Genomic DNA, 22784 nt, shown 5'->3' with positions numbered 1-22784 from the left:
ATCTTTAATAGGCTCCAACATAGAGCCGCCTTTATTCAGCCAAACTAGACGGAAACCATTCCCATATGACATGTAGGCTAAAGGCCCAGGCACCACAGGAATATGACGAGCAGCCTGCCACCATCAGTCTAACCGTACTTTATTACTTTTCTTAAATAATAAAATACAAATACACTTTTAATAGCCACAGCTTCTGTCAAGTCTCATTTTGTTTCTTTTTTTTTATAGGTTATTACCCAATATATCAGTCAACAACAACAACAATACACAGCGTTAATTTATCAGTACAATATCATGTAATAATAATAACAATAATAATAATTTGGTATACTCATGAACAGCCTATTACAAATTTGATAATGCAAAATTGTTGCTATAAAATTAATACATTGCATGATAAGGGGATACCAGATTTTCCTCATATAAATACAGTAAATTGCTTACATTGCAAATTCAGTATTAACATAAAAGTTAATTAAAAATGCTGCAGAATTATGTAATTGTGTTTGAATAAATACATATGTCGTAAATAGAAATCTAAAATTTACCTTGTAGTCCTTCAGCCTACATCAGACTGCTGGGTGCACGGACTAACGTAAAGGCGTCTCCTCCTGCCTGCAGCAAACAAACAAACAAACAAACAAACAAACAAACAGGTGCAAGGCAAAAGTCATATACTCACAAAGAGAAAATCTGCAGTCTATCCACCTCCGTTCAGGTGATCTGCGCTTAACTTTACGCGACACAAGTGGCGCTAACAGTGAACACAAACACTTCTCCAAGAAATAAGTGCTGCAGAAATACGACTATTAGAAACGTGAACTTCTCCCCGCTGCGGACCAGCGGTGCTGGTGGAGGCTCCGTGCATGTGTCAAACAGCTGCTGGCCGTTGCTTGTCCTGAGGGCAACAAGGTTTACACACACACACACACACACACACACACACACACACACACACACACACACACACACTCAACCAAATCATAGCCTGTAAAGTGCAACTCCAATCGAGCCGTGCACCTATTTACGCCTGCATGTGAATTAATGAAGTTAAAAATAACCTCTGCAATTCGAGCTCTTTTTGGCACAACACATGATGAGATACCAGCAGCATCAACAGCCCGTAATACACTGTTTATACAGAGTCTATTTATATCTGTAAATTCAGGAAGAATCTTAATTTGTTAACATTTTATGGCAAAAACATAGACATGAGAAAAACATCTAACAATAACAATAATAATAATAATAATGATATTGATAATAATATTAACATTTTCATTATTAGCTTATAATACGACCTTGGCCTCACCATACCTCTGTGTCCACCGCCGGCTGGAGAAAACCAAGTTGTCGTTGTTAAAGGGGTAAAAATCCAAGACCGTGCTGGCAGGAGCTGAATGGGGCGGGTGGGGTGGGGGGTGTAGGGGGTGAGGATGGGGAGGGGGTGGGGGGGGTGGACGACGATGGTAAGGGGGGAGGGAGGGGAAGGTGAGATGTTGAGGAGAGAGCAGGAGGAGGAGGAAGAGGAGGAGGGGAAGAGATAAGTGATCTAAAGGGGAGACGATAGGACAAAAAAGTGATGATGATGAATACATTGGAAAGTTTTTTGGCCCCGGCGAGGGTGTCAGATTGAATGGCCTGTGCGCATGTGCGAAGGTGTCCAAACTGACAATGCTGGTGAGATGAAGATAGTGTTGTTGCTGCTTCTGGGCTCACGGAGGACGACGAGAGGAATCTACAAGCCGACAAGATGAGATCCAAGGCGAGGGCGAGAAAACTGGCCAAAAGTAGGTCTTCTTTTTTCCCCTGTTCTTTATCGCGTTCAGCCGCCGGCTCCAAACTCCGGGGTCTTGTATAGATGTCCAGTTGTGTCCTTGTCATTTGTCATATCCTTAAGAGAGGAGGGGGCGACTCTTTGTCCAGAGATAACTTTTCTGCTAAAAATGTGCTCCGCTCCGGCTGCTCAGTCTCGTTTCCTCCTGCATGCTGCGGTCTTGGCTTCGTTGGTTCCCAGTGTCAGAAAGTTTCATGTGTGATGAGAAACGCCGCTGGTGCTTTAGTTGATTACACTCCTGTAAAGAGATAAACATTTCCGTCCAAATCTGCGCTCCCGTCTGGTAATTTGCTCTCTTTTCGCTTGTCGGGAGGTTCGGCGGTGGCGCGGATTCGTTTCCCGAAAGTTACCAAGAAAGTTGTGTGAAATGCATAGTAACTTTTTTATAGAGCCGTTCCAAGTCTTGTGAAATAATATTCCCGGCTTTTGAAATAGTGGGCGCTGTGGCACTGCTGCTCTGCTGCTGCGAGCTACTGCAGAGCTCACATCGAGCTGAGCGCACTGGCTCACTCGTCTGCAAACGGGAGACGCCAAGAAGTGATTTTTTAGAAAGAAAGAGCAATATTTTAATGCAGATTTTTTTTTGAGTGGAGTCGATCCTGCTTGAACCGCAGAAGATATCGCTCTACGGCAACTTTTTGTTTTTGTCCCAGGGCCCTCGGACTGCTGCAGACTGGTTCCTCCTCCAGGGAATGCCAATCAATAATGCTTCTTGTGCAAGAAAGCGCCCATACGACTACTACTACTACTTAGTGGACTGCTGCTCGCGTCACACGGAAAATTCATGTATTCAGTTTTGTGAACATGCAGCACTTTTGTTGTTGGAAATGGACCATGTTTATTGTTTGACGTTTGTTTATTGTTGGTGGGTTGATGTATGAATCGCGTTTATTTATACAGCGTCTTTTTTTTATTCCTGCACTGAATTTTCTACGGTCAATTATGTGGGTCAATCTGCTTTTTATCCACAATTCATGTGAAAGACGATTGCTTAACAACATAACCATTTATGCAGGCCTGTTGGCATTGGCTTTCGATGTGTTTGTTAAATTTTATCCACAGTGAGTTTCGATTTTTGGTTTTGTGAAAATGCAGAGCTAAAACACAAGGCACATTTAACCTTGTATTTATTTATTTATTTATTTATTTTTAAGGACAATATCATTTTAAAAATAATTATTTTAAAATAAACCTGTCACTGTTTTTGTGCTGGGCATGCTTCATTGCATGTTTACAAGCCTTTTAAAAAGTTTGTTACTTTGCCAAAGCCACTGGCCTCCTTTATTCAACGTGAATATATGACATTAAAAATATCTGTAGTATATTTACACGTCAGACTTTAAGTTAAATAAATATTTGTGCACAGTCTTTCATTCAATACTGAAACGATTTTATTTTAAATGAGCCTGCTCTCCTTACAGTACGTTTTAAAAATGCTAACTGCTCCATCTGATAGGATTATTATTAAATATTCTGTGAGGGTTTCAGCGGTCGTGTGTTCAGGGAAAAAAAAAAAAAAAAAACAATTAAAAAAAAGAATAACCAGCACAGTTTTTTGCAGTCACGTTTTTGTCATTACTCTTGCATGTTCTCCATGATTGGTGCACACGGGGATCAAGTTCCCACATAAGTTTAAGACAAAGAAAGGGAGAAAAAGAATCGAGTGAAATAAAGAAAAGGAACGAAAAGCAAAACGCTAATTGGGCCACTTTGTGAAAATACTTAAACATGCCGAGTATCCCGCTTCTTGCCAGTAATTGCACTTGGTCTTGATCTCTAAACAGCCTTGATAGTCTGTTGATCCGGGTGCTAATGAACACAAATACCTGGCTTTGTGGCACTCTCACATCGGACCACTGGAAGTCTCTGCAGCCCAGAGGCCTTAGATGTGTTGTGTTGCAGCGGTGGGAGAGAAAAACGGAGCAGGGCATGAAAAAATATCTTGTTCTTCTTAACATTCAAAACATGCAGGCCCACAAGTTTTGAATACAACGCGTGGGAGTATATTCCACTCTCCTTTTTTTTTCTTTTTCAGCCGCCTAGGTAAAACACTCTCGCCTGTAGCTGAGTACAGTATGGGCCCATAGCAACATTCTCCAGCTGCTTTATCATTTTATTTTTAACCCTCGTGTATATGTCCCTCTCTCGGCACACTGCACACATGGACTACACGTTAAAGGCCATGCCACTATAGAAACCTGTGACTCCACAGTGCTTCACGCAGAGAATGAATATGGCTGTGTTTTAATAGGGGCTCGCATTGATTAGTATAGGCAGCCTTTCTGGTTTATTTACATAAGACTTTGGGGTCAGGATTAAGTGAGTGTTAGTGTGTTTGGACTATAATGTGATATCGCCCTCATAAGTGGGTTCTTTTACTTTACTTTTTTTTTTAAAGGAGATATCACTTTTCTTGCTCTGTTCCCCACATGTTAATATTTTGTTTGTTATTGAATTTACTAGTGGAGAGCATAATTTTAATTTGAGATCAAAGCCTACACGTTGTATTGTATTGTTTTTGATCATATTTATTTATCAGTGGATTTTAAGTGTTTAAGTTTAAGTGTTAAATACTGATTTCACAGATGATGATCACTTTTAAAATAAGTGAATAAATCCTCTGACACGTGAGCACTAACATCACATCTCATTTTATCGAGGATAACGGCTGTGATAGCAGACTAGGCTTCCTGTTATCTTGAATAAAATCGATACGTGCAGTGCAGCAAAGAATGTAGCAGCAAACTGAGAATGAAATTGCCTTTTGCACCTGAAAATTCACTTCATTTGCTCACATTGACGATATTTACCATATTCCATACACACGTGTGTGTGTGTGTGTGTGTGTGTGTACGCCATACAGAAGAGTGTTGGTGTGAGAAAAGTTTGACGCCTTGCGGGCTGTTTTTTGTTTGTTTGTTGTTTTTTTATTGTGGTTTTCTGCTGGGCCCATATGTATATGTTAAATTGGATTTACATAAATTAAAACTTCCGGTTGAGAGAGTGTAGATGTTTTTTTGTTTGTTTTTTTGGCCTGGTATTTTTCAATGTACAGGTGAGACACACACACACACACACACACACTAATAAACGCTGCTCCCTCGCTCTCCTGCACGCTCACAACCGAGCAAAAAAATAAAATTAAAAAAAAAAAAAAAAAAAAATCCCTCACCAAAGAAACCTACAGAAATCTAATTAAAACAGAAACATGTAACAGCTTTTCACACATGCGGAGAAACTGGTAGGAGTTGAATCCAGACTGATTCTAACCGCAACTTACACACGATATTGATTTTCTAAACCTATTTTAGTTACTGGGGCCGTCTGCATTATCAAGTCAATAAAATGAAAGGTAGCTCCACACGGTTTTTTTACGACCTGTTTCTTTCTCCCCCTTCCCCGTTATGTTTTTGCTGATTTTGCACAAATCGAAGCCACCCCCACCCCCTCACCCACCACACCACCACTCTGAACAAAATGCACTCAATTTATGACAACTTTCCTCTCATATACCCCTTTCTGTCTCTCTCTCTCTCTCTCTAGCTTCCTTTTTTGGCCTATATATACTAATTGCCAGATAGTCTATTGATCTTTGTGTTAAAGGCCCTTATTAGATGGACTCCCAGTCATGAACTTGGCCTGGCTCAACAGCTTCTGATGTTTTGACAGAAGTAATAAAACCCAACCCATTACACTTTAAAACCAACAATGGTAGCTATGTTGAACTTCTGGCTAAACGCTCAGGGTCCCGTGCAGGCTCCCATGTATCACTGCTATGCAGCTGTAATGTGTGTCAGATAGCAGTCCTCCATGTTCACAGATTAGAGCCTGGACATAAAAATGATAGGATCATCAAAAGAAAAGGAAATGTAATGTCAGTGTGATGTCTGGTGGTGACTGCAATTCACAGACTGCTTTTTTGCACCTTTATGAAACTGTAAATTTCTCAGTCTTAGTCGCTTTTATTTTGAATATGTGAGACAATAGAAATTCATTGAAATCTCGCTGATGACTCTCTGGGTGTTTTGAAGACGTTTTTGTTTTGTTGCTAACTGATGAAGGCTAATGATTAGCCTTTAAACACAAAGCCATTTTTGTAAAATATTTTTTTATTTTGGTAATAATGCAAAATGAATGTATACCTGTGAACTCTTTTTTTTAAATTAGACCTCTCATAGATAAAATGGGATGAGAAACCTGAGACTCTTGTGGTTCCATGGAGCCCATTTGCATTCATGTGTGATGATGTGAATGATCTTTGCAGCACTCCGAATGAGGCAACGCTAGTTCTACAGTTTTACATCTCTGTTCATAATGACTGACTGTGGACCGCTATGATAATCACAGTCTCGTGAATCTTTGCACCTATAAACTGAAGCCACTCAGGTGATGTCATATATGTTGGCTTTGTGTAGGAGTCTTGTTTTTTCAATTTCCAGAAATTTCCAGAAATACTGCTCACCATCCTGTTATGAAGATACCCTGCTTTCCAGTGATTTGTGAAATCAAATTTGTGATACTGAATCACTTCATTTACTTTCTTTTTCATGGTGCTGGGAATTTTGATCTGAGCATTTGGACTGATTTTAGAACCATTTGTGTCAATTTTTGAGGGATTGAAAAAATTGTGTAGCCTAACTAATTGCATCAGTCCACATTTGGCACGGCCACATATGCTGCATAAGTACTTGATTATGGAAATTTGTTGGATCTAAGTTCCTCATCCTAGTGTGTGTACATGAAGGATACAGTTTAGTGTGTGTTGTGAGCAGTAAGGCTCTTGGTCTTCTTTCCGTATTTATGGGTCTGGTTCCTCATCTTTGTGTGTTCAGTAAAATATCTTTGTCCTGTATCTTTACATTCTCAGAACATACTAAACAGTATCTTCTCTGTCATTATGTCTAAAAATGTAAGGATTTTTCATTCTTAACATAGCCATAAATTTGCCTATTTGTAACATATTAATTTGTTGTAGAGGAAGTTACTTTGGTTAAGTTTAGGGTAAGGTTTCAGTTAGTTCAATGTCAAGCCACTGTCTGTTTCAGTAACATATGGTACGCATTTGTTTCACATAATGTGATACAAATAAAGATGCATTGCCTTTTGTAACTATATCTTCGAATTTGCTTTGAAAGCAGACTCTTGAAAAATGTTCTTTCCAGTAAAGTATTCCTATTACCCTGAAATGTGGAGGACAGTGTAGTCTGAGGTCTCAGTTCTGTTCAGTCCTAAATCTTTGAAACAGTCAGCCAATAAAGAAAACGTTCATGATCTCTTCCACCTGCGCAGGGAATAAACTAAAGAAAGAATTCAAATGTAAAGAACTTGTTACTCAATGAATTACTGGAGCTCTAAAGCTGTAAAGAGTGAGGAGTAATTTATTGGCGATAGTTCAATTGATATAGTACAATTGTTTATTTAAACAGTCTGTTTTATGACTGATCCACTGAAAAGTTTTTTTTTAATGTTTTCTTTTGCTAACTACAGCACAACTCTCTCTCTTTCTCTGACTACTGTGAGTTCAGTGCTTTTGTTACTGTTGTCTTTTATTACTGTTGTAAACATGCTGCTGTTCTGGCCAAATATCCCTTGGAAAAGAGATGACAAAGACCAATCTGGTCAAGCACACGTGCCATAAAATGTAAAAATTATTTTGAAATATAGATGTTGGAATGACTTGAATGGATCCTAATGTGCCTTCAAAATACAGAAAAGGTTTTTTACGTATAATTTTTATACATCGTTCAGATGTTTCAGGCGTTCTCCTTGCCTTATTCTATGTGATGTCATGTGGTTTTCTGTCTTATTGTTTGGCCCTGTGATCTCACAACAGGTCTCGCATGAGCGTCCACTGTTACATTTTAAAGATATGTCTTAGTTTAACTCTAATTTTATCACGACAAATGAAGATGCAGTGATAAAGAGGGGAATCTTGGCCACACATTTAAAATTTATGTGTTCATTGAGTAATCCATATTCAGCATTGTGTTGGCTTTAGATTTTAGAGTCAGCAGAAATGACTGAGCAGCAGAATGTTGAATGTTAAATTTTTAAAACATTTGACTAGTTTCATAGTCCCCTGCTTTGCAGTGAGACTTCTGCTTGCACATTTAGAAACTATACGTGCGCAGTAATGCAGATGGGTCCTGGATGGACTCACATACACACACAAGCGCACACACACATACATACACACACACACACACACCTTGGCGGTGACAGACTTTTGGGCATTGGTATGATTTAACCCCAATCAATCACAAACTAGAAAGGTTGAGTGTAAATGTCATCCAAACAGCAGGAGCTGGCACTGTTGGCTGGCTAAATGTGTGTGTGTGTTTGTCTGAATGTGTGTGTGTGTGTATGAACCATTTTGTGCAGTTGTTGGAGGTCCTGTCACTGTTCGGAGCTTTGACCTTGGCTAAGTCTGGCACAGCGATGGGTGGGCACCTCTTACACCTGGACACATGTAGACACTCACACATAGACACACACACGTTTTAGCCCCATGCTTCCTGCCTGGTCTCATGCTGGCTAAGTCAAATTTTGAGTTGACATACAAATACCATTGCATTAAGCTCTTGCACATGGCTCTAAATCCCATTCATTCCATTGATACGTTGACCTCACATTATCCAGTTGGCAAATATGCCTCTTTCCCGCCTTGCACCATGACCTCATCCGCCATGTTTGTAAAAACACGGCAATCTCCCAATCATTTGGCAGTGGAGACTGTGGTATGCCTGAGAGAGTTTAAGATATATCCCTGATGTTTTCTTTTTTAGCAGCCCCCTGTTTTTCGTCTCTCCTCATACCCTTCGTTTTCAGCCTGCAGTTGGGGGCAGGGTCTTGTTAAAAATAGCTGAGCAGCATTCGAAGAGCGGTATGTGTTGGCGAAAAGGGGGTTCAAAAAATGAAAAGCCATTACACTGCAGTTAAATGCATTTTGTCTTGACCTGTGGCTGCTTATCGAGTTACGTCCCACCACTGCCGGGCCGCGTCTAGAAGATTCCACCCAGCTTCTCAGGGCTAAGAATACACCACCACTGCTAGAGTTGTCCCATAGGAAATACAGTGCCTTATCTTTACTTCTTGAGTATGCTGATTAACGCTAAATGATTATCTCTCTGTGTGTCTGGTGTGATTGTGCACCACCCGCTGTTAAACAGTGTGTGTTGTTTGCAAAACAAGGGGCAAATGTGTCAAGTCCCTAATTAGCGTGTTTAAGCAGCCCTCATGATTCCCCCCTTGCATTGTGATATCCCCAGGATTGCTCAGCATTGTGACTAGTCTTATCTGGGTCTAATCCCGATTTGTTTGGTATTAGCCTGTTCACTTTCTCCCTCTCACTCAGTCTTTCCTTTAATTTCTTCATTTGTCCTTATCCTGCTCCTTTTATCCATTCCTGAACTTCCACGTCTTTTATGTTGTCCTTTCTTTCATCTATGCCATGTTCTCTGTTCTTGGTGCAGGAAGACTGCATCTCAATGTGGAGACAAGTTTCAGTAAATTAAAAAGGGCTGGACAATGATAACTGTTTTTGTTTATCAATATTTTTCTGATGAAACGTGGTGATATCATCTATTCATGTCAGTGCTACAAATTCCTGTTGTACAAAAAATGGTTCAGAGGAAGTTGTGATTTTTTTTTTTTTACACACATCCACAGTTTTGTCTCATGTAATGCACCACAGACAGTTGGTATATCATGACTTGTATAGATAATATTGTTTATAATGTGGTCCAGCTTTGAACTTAGGTAATGCAGTGATCTAATATCAGCTTATGTGCTAAAGCCTTTTTTTAAAATTAAGTACATGTGCATTTTAATGGAAAGGTGATACAAGTTGCAATAAGTAACCATAGAAACCCTTTTTTTTTTACCAGCAGAGAATTGCTTATAGTTATCAATATACATGGTGAAATGTTACATTAGATTACTTCTCAGTGAATAGCACTGAATGAAATGTTTCATTTTGTTATTCTTCTTCTGTAGTGGTCTCACAAATTGTAGTTCATCATTCCACACACACACATACACACATACACACACACACACACACACACGCCCTTCAGTCCGGGTCCCAATCTGGCACTGAGCTGATGATGGCTCATCCTGTCCAGATATGATAAGCAGACAAACTGCTCTGTCCCCTGGGCTGTTTGTCTGCCTGTCTCCAACACAGACAGTGGTGTGTAGAGGCAGCGTGGCCCTAAACTCCCCCTCTGCCTGTTTCCCCTTTCATCAGACCGCCAGTTCAAAGCCTTGGCTCCATCTTCGCTTCTATCTCTCCCACTCCTCCCTCCCTCCTCACCGTCTTTCTCACTGTGTTTCGTCATTACCACAAAGATGGGCACGCAGTGTCTCATTAAAGCGGATTAGAGACATCTCCACGTCTCACAGGGGCCAAGCGGGACGTTTCTCTTTTCTAGTCACCCTCCTCCCCACCCTTTTCTCTCAGAGATCAGGTTCTTTGATTTGGCCAGATAAAGGCCCCTTTCATGTTGGTGGGGACGGTTAGCGATTACACTGTCAGACCCATCGTTTTGGTGAGTTTGACAAATTTGCCGTGCTGGGTGGGGCGGGTATGGGGATTGTACTGGGGGGTTGGGGGTAGGGGAGGGAGTACAAGGAGATTCACAGTAATTGAGCTGTCATTATCCAGTGACCCTGCCAGGCGCTAGTGCGTAGGGCTCACCAGTTCTCTATTTGTTTAATACTTGGCTAACTTTCTTTGTGAGTATGATGGATAGAAAGAGAAGGAGGTAGAGGGGGGGTGGGGAAGTGGGTTACCGGTCCCCAGATGAATGCCTCTGCTTATTTGACCACCTCTCTTGAGTGCTGCTGTCCATGAAAATTGGCTCCACTACATCCCCGCTGTAAGTTTCTTTTCTCACCCAGCTCCTCCCTGGTGCAACACAATTAGGCCCATATCACCGGCTGCCATTTATTTTCATACAAAATGAAAACTGGTGGCATGTTGATTACTGAACTCCCCACAGACAAAGAGCCACTATCGGTGTGGTTTAATTTCATTAAGTAGAGTGTGGTGCACGGGATAACTATATTAAGAGCTCCCTCTCATTGCAGGCCCTCCATTTACCTCTGCCACTCTGTATGCTAAACAAATCCTTAGGCGTTACAGTCGTGGAATTGGAACAAATCTCTTGAAATGGTTTGGTTAAAATGAGGCACATTTCCATGATGTTCACACTTTTGTTTTTGGTAGTTTCTGGTAATCTTTGTGACGTTCTAATTGAAAAACTAATTCATACTCTCAGGTATTTCTTTTATTAATTAGCAAGTGCTGAAGTTGCTGGATTTTTAGCGTGTTGTATTCATACTTTTAAAGGTGTCCTTTGACAAATAGATGTTCAAGCATTCTCATTTGGTTGTTACTAACTGGGTTGTGTATTTGAGATGTGGGCTACAAAGACGCTCTCTGGTATGAGTGAGGGAGAGGGAAGAAAGTCTTTTCCTGGCAGGATAGTGTGACTGTATTAGTCCAGAGATTTTGATGAAGGAAATAAGAGCCCTCCTCGTTAACCTGGAGTCAGATTGGTTGTGAAGTGATGAGTAGGGTGGAATGTGTGTGGGTGTGTGTGTGTGTGTGTAACCATTCATGAGAGTGTGTGCACCCTTGTTTGTGTGTGTGTGTGTGTGTGTGTGTGTGTGTGTGTGTGTGTGTGTGTGTGTGTGTGTGTGTAGGTGTTAGAGGAGTCTTGGCTAAAACATTTCAAGATGGCCCATTAGCCAGCGCAGGCCCGTCCCCTCCCGACACTAGGATTCCTCTGTGCTGACCCCCTCTCCTCCAGCCCTCCACCTCTCAGCCCCTCTGTCCCAGAGGCCCCCATCCTCATCCTGCCAAGTGTACGGTTCCAAAGTAACGATGAAGCTGCCTGCGTGTGAAAATATTGAATTGCAAAAACATCCCTGGGTGAGAGGGTGTGTGAATGGAGCTTTCAGCGCTGGGCCCGACCCGGGCCCTGCGCTACTGACTGACGGACAACAAATGGCATTTTGTGTCCAGAGAGGGAGAGAGAGAGGGGACAGAGAGGGGAGAGAGAAAAGAAAGGAAGAGGAGATACACATAGAGTGGGGGGAGTGGGGGTCTTGAGGTTTTTCAGGCCTCTTCACTCCGGGGCCCTATATGCAGGTCTGAAATGCCTTATCACATGACCTGTCTGACCTTTGGCCCCCACTCTGCTAAGGCTGTCAGGCTGCTCTCCAACGGGGAACACAAAGCCTCACAGCCTCAAAGGCCACCATTCACCCCCCTGTGTAGCTGTACTCCAAAGGTAATAGGTAAAAGTAATGTCAATGACCTCCACTTTCCCTCGCTCTACAGGAGGGCAAAACTCTTAAGATTCCCAGATAATGTCAAAGGTAGAGGGTGGCCATTTTGGCTCCTTATCCACTGCCTCTACTTAGCTCCCATGAGATGAAGTGGAAAGCAAACTGAACTACCTCCTTTGTGGTAAATCCATTCTTTTGGTTAAAGAGACATTTCGTATTTTCATGCCACAGAAACCAATGGGGACCCAGATGGAAAATGATAGAAATGATTAAAAATAACATGGTATTGTTTTTTGTTGCTGTGCACTGGGAATATAGTTGTGTAACTCAGCTCTATGTGTTATCTAAGTGTGTGTGTGTCTGTGTGGGACATTAGTGAATTTCTGATGTCTCAAAGGACTGACTGGGTCACAGTATGACCGTAACCTCCTGTCTCGCTTTGCAACCCACACACTGGCATCTCTCTCTCCATCTCTCTCCTGACCAGTCCTAGGATTCTTTCTTCTCCTCTCTTTTTCTCTTTTTCCCCTCCTTCTCTGGAACACTGAAGTTTCTCTCTCTCTCCGGTCTCCTTTGAAAAGATGCGGCGTCTTTGTCCGGCCTGATAAAGGATGCCATAGTTCCCCTTTTCCCCTTCTTTGTGGCCCGGGGCTGGCGGCTCCTGTAGAAGTGCAAATGGTATCCTCTCGGAGGGGCTATCCCCGCGGGCCCTGGAGGGCCCTCTCTCTCCTCCAGGCTTGGCTAATTACCACCCCCCCCAGCCCCCACCGGCTCCCTGGTCCCTGGAACCATGGACGGCACATTCCCACAACCAGCACCTGGCCTTCTTTTCTCCTGGCCTGCTTTGATGGCTGACACCCCAGCCTACCCCTCCCTCCTTCCTCATCCTCTTCTTCTCTCCGCCCCACTACCTCATCTCTCTTTCTCTCCCTTGCTTTAACTTCTCCCTCGCTCACTTCTCTCTCTCTCACTGACTCTCATTAATAGAGGTTTTAAATTGCTTTCTGACCCTGACAAACTGCTCTTGTTGAAAAGGGAGATGTCGAAGAGGGAGGGCAGCGGATGTGAGCAAGAAATGGACGTGATGAGGGGGCCAGTGGAAAGGTGTTATGTATTATGTATCTATGGTCCTTTATATAGTTTGTCAGATTGTGCAAGTCTGCCTAAGGAGCAACCAAGCTGTCCCATACCCCAACTCCCCCCAGAAGAGAGAAGGGACATGGTATTTAAAAAAAAAAAAAAAAAGTACAGTGAGTGTACAAGTTTAGTTCTCACCCATATTTGACTACTGACTAATGTTCTTAAAACAAAATCTCAAAGGAAGTTTTCTCTTATCTTAAAATATCATATGGTTGGTACATTTTACGAGAGGGGCACGGATACACATTGGTGGCTCATTTGGTTTATGGTTCATGTGTAATATTTCTCTTTTCCTTGTCAAATAAATTAAGAAATAAATAAAATAAAACACACCATTTTATTATGGATTCTTTCACCAAGGCAGAGAATTAGTTTGTGATAGGCTTAAATTATACTGCATGTCAAGGACTGTGGTTTATAAAACTTGACCAGTGGTTGATGCAGATTAAGTTGATTTTACAGCAGTACACACACACACACACACACACACACACATCATATCTCTCTCTCTCTCTCTCTCTCTCTCACACACACACACACACACACACACACACACACCAGCTCACACACACATTCCTAATTTAGTTGCATATTTGCGTTCTACTAGCCGTAGGCCTAATCAATAACCTGCCCCAGTGGATTTGACCAATTCATAGCTGGCCTTTGTGCAGTCTAGCGATCCCAGCGAGGACATTTGGACAGCTTTCTGAGGAAAACAAATAGCTCTATTACAAGCTTGCGTCTCTGTGATGCTCAGTGTCCCAAAGGCAAAGTGCTCGACCTGTATTAATTGTAAATTCTCCACACAGGGAAAGGATGGGTTTTCAGCATGAAATGGCTTCACCTGGCAGAGTCCAGAAAGAGGACTGTTGTGCAAATATTGGAATATTGGGAATTTTTGTGAAAAGCAGTGGTGAGAATAATGAAAATAACATATTATTTTGAGTTTTGTTTTCAGTAGAGGTGGATTGTTCTGTGGGTTACTTGTTAAAAACCTGTGTTTTTAGTGTGCAAAACCTCCAGTATTTCAGTTGTGTTATGCTGTGTAGTGTATGCTTTCAGGACTTATGTTAGTTTGCTTAGATGAAGCTTACTGAACTGACATTGGACCACAAAGTATATTTCATGAGGTTTTATATATTTCATTTTTGCTCCACATGGTATAGTTTGATCATCAGGTTCAGATGTTTAGAACTGAATAAACTTCATCTGTACAATAAGATATGAAATGTTTCACATATTTCAGAGATGACATTTTATTGTCGATCTGCTGCGTGTAGTAACAACCTTCCCTTTAGTTTAAAAAACTGAGCATGGTGGAAAGAAGAAGTCATTTGCAGCACTGGTTTTATAGTTAGTCTTTCCAGTAAAACACACACATACTGTTCACACACACTCACAAATCCCTGTTTAGCAAAGCAGTGGCTGCATGTCCTGTATCGACTTCCAACTCAACACAGGCATAAGCAATGGGTGGCACTGGTCGCTGCACACACCCAGACCAGTTACACTAGTGTAGCAGAGTTTGGCTTTGGTTTTTAAGACTGGGATTAGCTCAGTGAGTATACAGACTTTGAATTAGAAAGACGACGTCCCAGTGAGCTTAAGAAGTGTTTCAACTGACTTTTAATGTTTTAATTGGAGTCTGGATGTGACAAACATTGCTGGAACAGTCATGTGGCTCCCATGAAAACTAAATGACATTGAATGTAGGAATCTGTGGTGATCTCTGTGTCAAACCCATGACTATTATAGCTATTATTGTTAGTTTTATAAAGCATAAATGACTTAATCCTCCTTTCTTTCAATGGGAATTACATCTCGTCTTCAACATCGCCTGCCATCCAGTCTGGACATCCTAAGTATCTCTCTGCTGCTGTCATTTCCCAGCCACAGCTGCCCTTCTCTGTACATTTCACACATCATCACCTATAGGACTCAGATGATGTCATGAACTGGGCTGCTTCTTCCTTGTCGGCCTCAACCATAACGACCGTCATTTGGATGTTACGTCTACGTTGGATCATCCAGGCATTAAAGTGAAATTCCACATGTGGATACTTTTACACTGTTAGATACCAATTTGTGATATTTGCTGCATTCCAGGAGTTAATTCTTTCTCAGGAAGCATTTGCATGAATTTGCTCTGCTGATATGAGTCCTAACTGTTGTAGAAGAGCATTAGTCTTTAGACATTAAACTTGTCTTGTGCCTGATCTGCGCTATGGTTTTGGAGGTACTGTCAGTGGGGAAAACTGATATCTTCCTCCACATTATGATAGTTTTCTCTCTGTGTTGATTGACAAACTGGTGACTTCACAGAGGTGTGCTCACACCTAAACAAGACATACAAGTGTTTTTAAAAGTTTAACCACTTGGACTTCACTGTGTTTATAGCCTGAGATGTTAGTATATAGTGTATATATAGCATATAGTTTGGTTTAAGGAGAGGCTTCCCAAGTCTCATGTCTCCCTCACTCTCCACCTCTCTCCTCATCAAGTCTAGCCACATCCTCTCTTTCGAGTACAGAAAAGGAAAGAGGAAGATCCGGTTTCTGAATTGTGTTTTATGAGAGGTTGAAACGGCCACTTCTGTGGTTTTTGTCTGTCCGTGCTGACCGTTCAACTCAAAGTTCCTGAGGTTTTCAAGACATGTCAATTAAGCTGTTTTAATTGGGAAGATGTGAGTCTGTGCTCCAGGACCTACATGTTGGTCAGATTGGGGAGGGGGGTTGAGGGCATACAGCTCAGTGTTACTGTTACTTCTTTGTTTTAGCGCCACGTTGTCTTTGCGAATCTGTTTCTCTTCATTTTCTTGAGTGCAGTAAAAAGCTCACTTGGATGACCGCATGTGCACACACACACACACACACACACTGACACTGACAGAGGCATCTTGTTTTTCAACCGCTCTGAGGAGTAGTAAGTGTTTAAGAATGGCACCGTGAGGCAGTGACAAAGCAAACAAAAGAGGCAGGTGGGTGAAGCTGCTGCTGGCTTCTCTCTGGCCTTGGCTCCATTTTATATGTTTTTTAAAATACTCTAATGTCCTTTTTATTAAGTATGACACACACTGGGCTTTTATAAGACTGGATTATGAATTAAAACCTACATTTTCCTACAGTTTTTTGATCATTGTTTTGATAATTTCTTGATATAATATTGTAAATATGTATACAGAATAAGACTTAATCTTTGTGAGATCAGGAGAGAATTTTTTTTGTTGAACATACTGTGTAGATTATGATGATAAAGTTACATGAAAAAAATGAATGGTGGTATTCACACCCCTAACTTTACACTTCTGCCTCTCACAGCAATGTCTTTAACATAGGGAACAGATTTATGCGTCGCTCTGCATTCATCTGCACTGCTCTCTCCCGTTTTAATTAAAACTAGGTGTGAGGTTTGCCATCCTCTGTTTTGACACCTCGCTATTTATCTGCCGGACGCAGGCTCAGGGCAGGACCTGCGGAAAAGAAGGGCAGATTTTTTGTTTTCGGAGGACTGCAGGGAGCTTTGATGCCAAGTTCCTCCGCGGCAAAAGGCAAGGCCCCGACCCAGCACATCTGAGAGTACTTTGGTGAAATAACAGCAAATGTTTGTCTTGTATTGTATGGCACGCTGCTGGAGGAGCGCTAAAGCCCTTTCTTCCAGCGCCTAAAGCACCTCTTAATAAAATAGTCAAGAATAACTCCTTCACCTTAATCTTCCCCTCAGATTACGGCACTCAGGGCGGGAAATTAGCAGCAGGCCCACACGCTTCCCTCTTTCTTTGACACGGCTACATCTTTATTTGCGAGCGCCTCCCTCTCTCTCCCATGCTCTCCGTCTCTGTCCATCACTGTATCCCTCTGTTGCTTCTTATAGTTTTGTTTTCTGTCTTTCTCTCACCATCCGTCTTCTCTCTGTGTGGTAGGCCAGATGAACTCTCTGTGAGGGTGTGGGGGGGTGGTGGCATTTTATTGGGTCAGTATTAGAAGCAACATGTGGCTAATGGGTGACTGCATTTTCCATGGTCTGGTCCTCATCAGTAGGGAGAAGGGGCCTAAACAACTAAACATGGCCGTTGACAATTGATACGAGCCCTTTTAAGTGGATCTGTTTGGTTGAAGAGGGGGTGGGGTGTGTGACTGAACACGCGCATGTGTGTGCACATTTGCCTTTGCATGTTAATTAGGATTCTAGTAAGACACACACATGCACACGCACTCACACACACAAACACACCACCACAGTATCCTTTGGGGAGCATATGTACCAGAATGTGTGTGTATCCCTTGTGTCCAGGAGTGTAACCCACACCTTGAGTACGGTAGCGGCGGTAGCTTTGAGCGCTGTTCGTCCCGCCGTCTGAACCTCGTAACCAGAACTATCCTTTACTGCTTCCTGTCCGTTTGGCCCACCTTCCCCCTTGCCCGCCTGCCATCTGGGTCTGCCAAGATGCGCACACACACACACACACACACACACACACACACTCATCCAGTGTAGTTAGGACAGGGGTCCTCATGCTCTAACCTGTGTCTTTCACTTACAACTACACCTTTGAAACCAATATCACACAGAGGAGAAGTGATAAATGGACTCCATCTATGTTCTCAACTTTTCTCTCTCTGTTCTTTTATTCTGACACACAGGGAATCAAAACCTACTTTTTCCCCTCAAAGCTCTCTTTCCAACAATTATATGTTTATTCAAAGCCTAGCACAGTGTTGAACATTTTACATCACACTCTTGTATTGGTGATTTCCAAATGTTTGAACAGATTTAAAAACTTCTAAGTACCCTGTATAATTTCCATGGCAAATAAGGACATAAGCAATAAGCTTACTTCCATGGCAGTAATATTGAGAGTCATGGGGATCAACATCCAAACTGCATCTGTTAGATTCCTCAGGAGCCTGAGATCAGCCTGACATCCTTTTGTAAAGTCCAGAGATCCAAGGAAACTGGGTCTTGGACTGGGCCTTTCTGTACAATGTTAAGGCTGCAGAGTCAGTGAAATGTCCTCTTAAAATACATATCTGTAAAACAGTTTTCAGTAGTAGCAGCAGTATTCACTGTTAGAAATTGCTCATGTGTTCATTAATAGTAGTTATAAAAGAAGTGGTAGCGCTAGAATAGTAGTTAATATAGTCCAACTATAACTTTAAACCTCCATTAAACTAACATCAAAGCCTCGTCGTACTCTAGGTGGGTATCTAAATTACGTACCTGTGTAGATAGCGTTTCCGAGCAGGGGGCACCGCAGGTTCTCAGTATCAGGGGTTCTAGTTGACACTTTGATCACTTCCTCCGCTCTTCATACCTTCATTGTGTTCAAGATCAGATCACACACACACACACACACACACACACACACACACCACAGGTGGAAGGGGCAGTGTCAGGTGTAGCGGGGGATAATGCAGCGATGCGTAGCAGCGAGCCAACATGGTGTCTGTGACAGTGACAGTGGCAGCGCGCTCCTCAAAGCTGCTTCTCTCCTCTTTCTTCAGCTACAGTCACAGAGTGTGTGAGGGACGTTGCTGGCCAATAAAATGTATTTATGCCTGAAAAATGGTGGTAGTCTCGACACTGGTGATGTAATTAACTTGAGATAAATTATTTAATACATTTGCGAGTCAGTTTGTTGTTTCCATGCAGGTAATACCTAATAAATTGACCATATGTATGAAAGAATCTTTTAGAAGAATCAATTATTAGCCTGAGCACATGTTGCCATGCAGGGATTCAAAGGTGAAGCTTTTTATTGCGCGAGGTTGATGTGGTTGGATAGAATTTCACTACAAACATGAAAAATCTAGATCGATAAAGTATTTCTTTTTAAATTCAGTACTTGTTCAAGCCTAATAAAAGGAAAATGCAAAAGAACATTTTTTGCTCTCTAAGGCTCAAACATTCAAAGAAACTGAGATAAAGAAACAGCTAAATTAGACTGTAGACAGCAGCCACAAATTGGGAATATATTTTGAATGGAGTTCAATGGTTTGGGTGCTGTAGTCCATATGTATGATGGAGGTCAGAAATGTCTCTAAGTGTTTTATGTGGCTGCAGAGACGGAGGCAAAACCTGATGAAAGAGGATAAACAGAATTGTTTTCACAGGTTTCTCATGAGGTGATGAGGGTGTGAGCAGGGTAGCACCAAAGACAACCTATTTATTTTCAGTGCTGCAGGTGCCTGCTCACAGCTTATTGGTTTTTTGGGTGACTCTTTTAGCCTAAAGAGGGCAATTTATGTCCCTCTCTCGTCTCTCTCTAGAGGCGGGGGCTGAAGTGGCTTGCTTATTTTAGCAGGGTCTCGTGGTCAAGACTTGTGGTGACATATTAATTGAGCAGTTCCTCTAAAAAAAAAGAAAGGAAAAAAGAAAAAAGAAAGGCCAGTGTCACGACTGGTCCAACAGTGTTTGTAGAGCTTTGAAAATTGGTTTTGTTCAGCTGGAAAGCTCTTAGGTGTTTATTTACACATCAGACTGTTTCAAATGGCAGCTGGCTCCCTCCCTCTCTTTCTGTATGTATGTTTGTGTGTTCTGTGTGTGCATGTCTGGATACATACATGCTGTGTTTACTCACTTATGTACATGCCAGCTGTATAGTGCATGTTTGCATGTGCAAGATAAAGACCAGGGGAGAGAGAGAGAGACAGAAGAGAAGAGAAGGTGAGCTAGACAGTTTCCCTGGCTCACCAGCCTCTTGAGTTTCCATGTAGCTAGTTATCCTTGCTGTCCTCTTCATCCATTATTGACCACATTCATTCACACCAGCATCTAGAACTCATTACAACGCCGTCAGACACAGTCACAGGGTCATGTACCGCTGAAAATGGCTTCCTGTCTTACTGTGCACTCAAAACTCAGACTAATTTCACTGTAAAAGAATATCAAATTAATTCAGATTTTGATAAATACCTCTTACTTATACTGATACTTATCTGGGAACATTTCATTTTCTTTTTCTTTGTGCACAGGCAAAAGTATCTTACATATTAAATCAAGCAGCAGGATAGTTTGGGAAAAAGAAGCTGCACTAGCCAATGACAGCATGGGCTCAGTTAGTCTTTCTAATGATCAAGTCCAATATTACTTTAGCCCTACCTCTGACACTTCATGTGTGGTTTTCTAAGGAGAAGAGCACATTTATTTTCCCAACTTCTCTCCAAGGAGTGACTTTGAGTAATCAGACTGCGTGTGTGTGCGTGCGTGTGTTTGCTCACGAGTATGAGCTCATCTCTGTGGCAAAGGTGACCACTGCAGAGTATAAACTGTCATCGGGATAATTTACAGATTTGTAAGTTGTTTCCTTAGCACTGCTGTGAAGTTGAACATTACATTCAGACTTACATTGTTCATATACACACACCTGTAAATACATAGGCTCTAAATTCTTGGGTTATTTTCTGAGGCTCGGGTGAAAGAGCTCAGCAGTTCAGTGCAGTTGATGAGTGAGGGAAAGTAACTGCTCAGGCACCCCACAGTATATGAACACAGTTACCAAGACAACAATTGTTTTAGCTGGCATTTCTGTGAAGAGGAACATTAAAATAACAACATGAGGCTTCGACAAATTAGCCAGTTGGAAAGCTGGAAAAATGACACATTTGTTCTGTATTTGTTCTGGAGAGAATACCTCGTTTCAGGAAAAGACAAATCAGAGTTTGCTTTCCACCTTTGTTTTCCATCTTTTTGCGATTGGAAATTTTTAGATGCATCATGGGAGACGTGAGAAGTAAATTGTGTTGTATTTTACAACATAGAGTTTTGTGAGTAGACCTAATAGCTGTATGGACCAAAGACTGTGTTAATTTGGACACTGCGAAAAATAGGAGCTTGACTAAAGTAAGAACACAAGATTGTGTATATGCAAGTATAAAAACAGAGAAACACACATGTGCATATATACACGTACATGCACACTCATGCTCCCCTCCATGTGTGCACTTTCTAAACTTCAGCAGGCAGCTAAATGATCCAGATATATTAGCTGTCTGAATGAAGTGAGGCTGATCTCTCTCTCTCTGCTCAACTGAAGTATCAATAATAAGATTTATCTTCTTCCCCCACAGCCTTGATTCAATTATCTCCATCTCTCTCCCTCTTTCTCTTCCTCTGGCTCCCTCCCTATTTGCCCCTCCACTGTGGATCCGTTTCCAATTGAAGGCAGGTCATGCTTTGTGTTTCTCTTTGTCATGACAGGGTTCTTTAACGAGTGGAGGCTCCCTTCCACCGCGGCTTAATCAGATCTGGAAAGGAGGGAGGGAGGAAGGGATGGGGAACAGATAGGTGGGGGTAACCAGGTAAAAGTGGGGTCAAAAGTAGTTTACCTCCAACTCCTCATTGTCTGAATTTCCCCTTTTTAGCAAAATTAGATTTGTGTGGTCCCTCCTCACCCCCCCTCCTCATAACGTGTGTTTTGTGTCCAATCCCAGGCCTTTGAAGTTTTTGAAGGGTCCCTTACCCCTCCACATGCCCACCTCAGCTAACTTCCCCCTCCTCAACCCTAATACCCCCCACCTCATCTTGCCCCCCTCCACCTACTTCCAGACATACCTCATTACCTGAGGCTGTATTGGAAGAAGGAGTGGCAGCTAATCAAATTGACTCTGCTGGTTTTCTGCCATCAGAGGAAGTGCTGGCCATTGAGAGGTCATCGGTTCAATGCTAGGGTTCAGAAAAACGTCATGAAGTGGAAAAAAAATCTCTGATATAATCTCAAGAAAAACCAACAGTAGCCTTTCGAGTGCAGTTCAGGCAACATACTGATAAAAAGATAGGCCTGTAAGTAACACACTCCACCAATCAACTTGTGCCACTAGGTATGTTTACAACCACCTGTTTTCATATGCAGAAATGCTAGGAAAAAACACTAAAACAGAGGTATACCTTGTATATACTGTGTTACCTTTGTGTATTCTGCTGTAGATAAAGAATTATCACCATGCTGCAGCTCAGCAGCATTTGCCTTCATTTGACAGCTGACATTCTAGAGAGAGGCAGGAAACAAAGGCAGAGAGAGAAGGTTATCCGTGGATGTTATGGTTATGAGGTACGCACCTTAAGCATTAGACCAGTGGATGCCTGCACACAACCTCTCTCTCCTCAGGTGCACAGTTTACTATGTAATCTTGTCATGTCTTCTTAAATATATTTGCATATGTAATAACAGCTCATGAAAACATACACATATTTCAAATTTTCAAGTATTCACCTAAAACTTCTAAACTCCCTGGATCTACTGGTACTTTGAGCTAACTCTGAGGCATCCCATCAAAAAAACCAAAGGAAGAGTGAGTGAATTCAGAGAGACAGAGTTGACTCTGTTTACAATTGGCAGGTCTGGAGTGTGAACATCTTGAGGTGAGCCTCTGGCTAACTTCATAGGAGCTGTGAATGAAGTCTTTCTTATGGCCTGCACTATGCAAATGGCCGCATGCTTACACACACATGTGCAGTGAGTGCACTTACACACACAAAGCGCCTCCTCCCTCAGAAAAACACACTTGCATTTACA

General features: G+C 41.9%; 1 protein-coding gene across 1 annotated transcript in view; it reads left to right on the top strand.

Annotated features, from left to right (window-relative positions):
• The first annotated feature begins 1467 nt into the window (after nucleotides 1-1467).
• prdm16 (PR domain containing 16) overlaps nucleotides 1468-22784 on the top strand; it is a 182994-nt gene continuing 161677 nt past the window's right edge. The window contains 1 exon segment of the mRNA XM_018688976.2: nucleotides 1468-1790. Coding sequence (XP_018544492.1) covers nucleotides 1754-1790 — 37 coding nt within the window. The 5' untranslated portion in view covers nucleotides 1468-1753.

The sequence above is a fragment of the Lates calcarifer genome, linkage group LG6, assembly GCF_001640805.2.
Source record: "Lates calcarifer isolate ASB-BC8 linkage group LG6, TLL_Latcal_v3, whole genome shotgun sequence".
In the NCBI taxonomy this organism is placed as follows: domain Eukaryota; kingdom Metazoa; phylum Chordata; class Actinopteri; family Centropomidae; genus Lates; species Lates calcarifer.
This window is presented reverse-complemented; position numbering and strand designations above follow the sequence as displayed.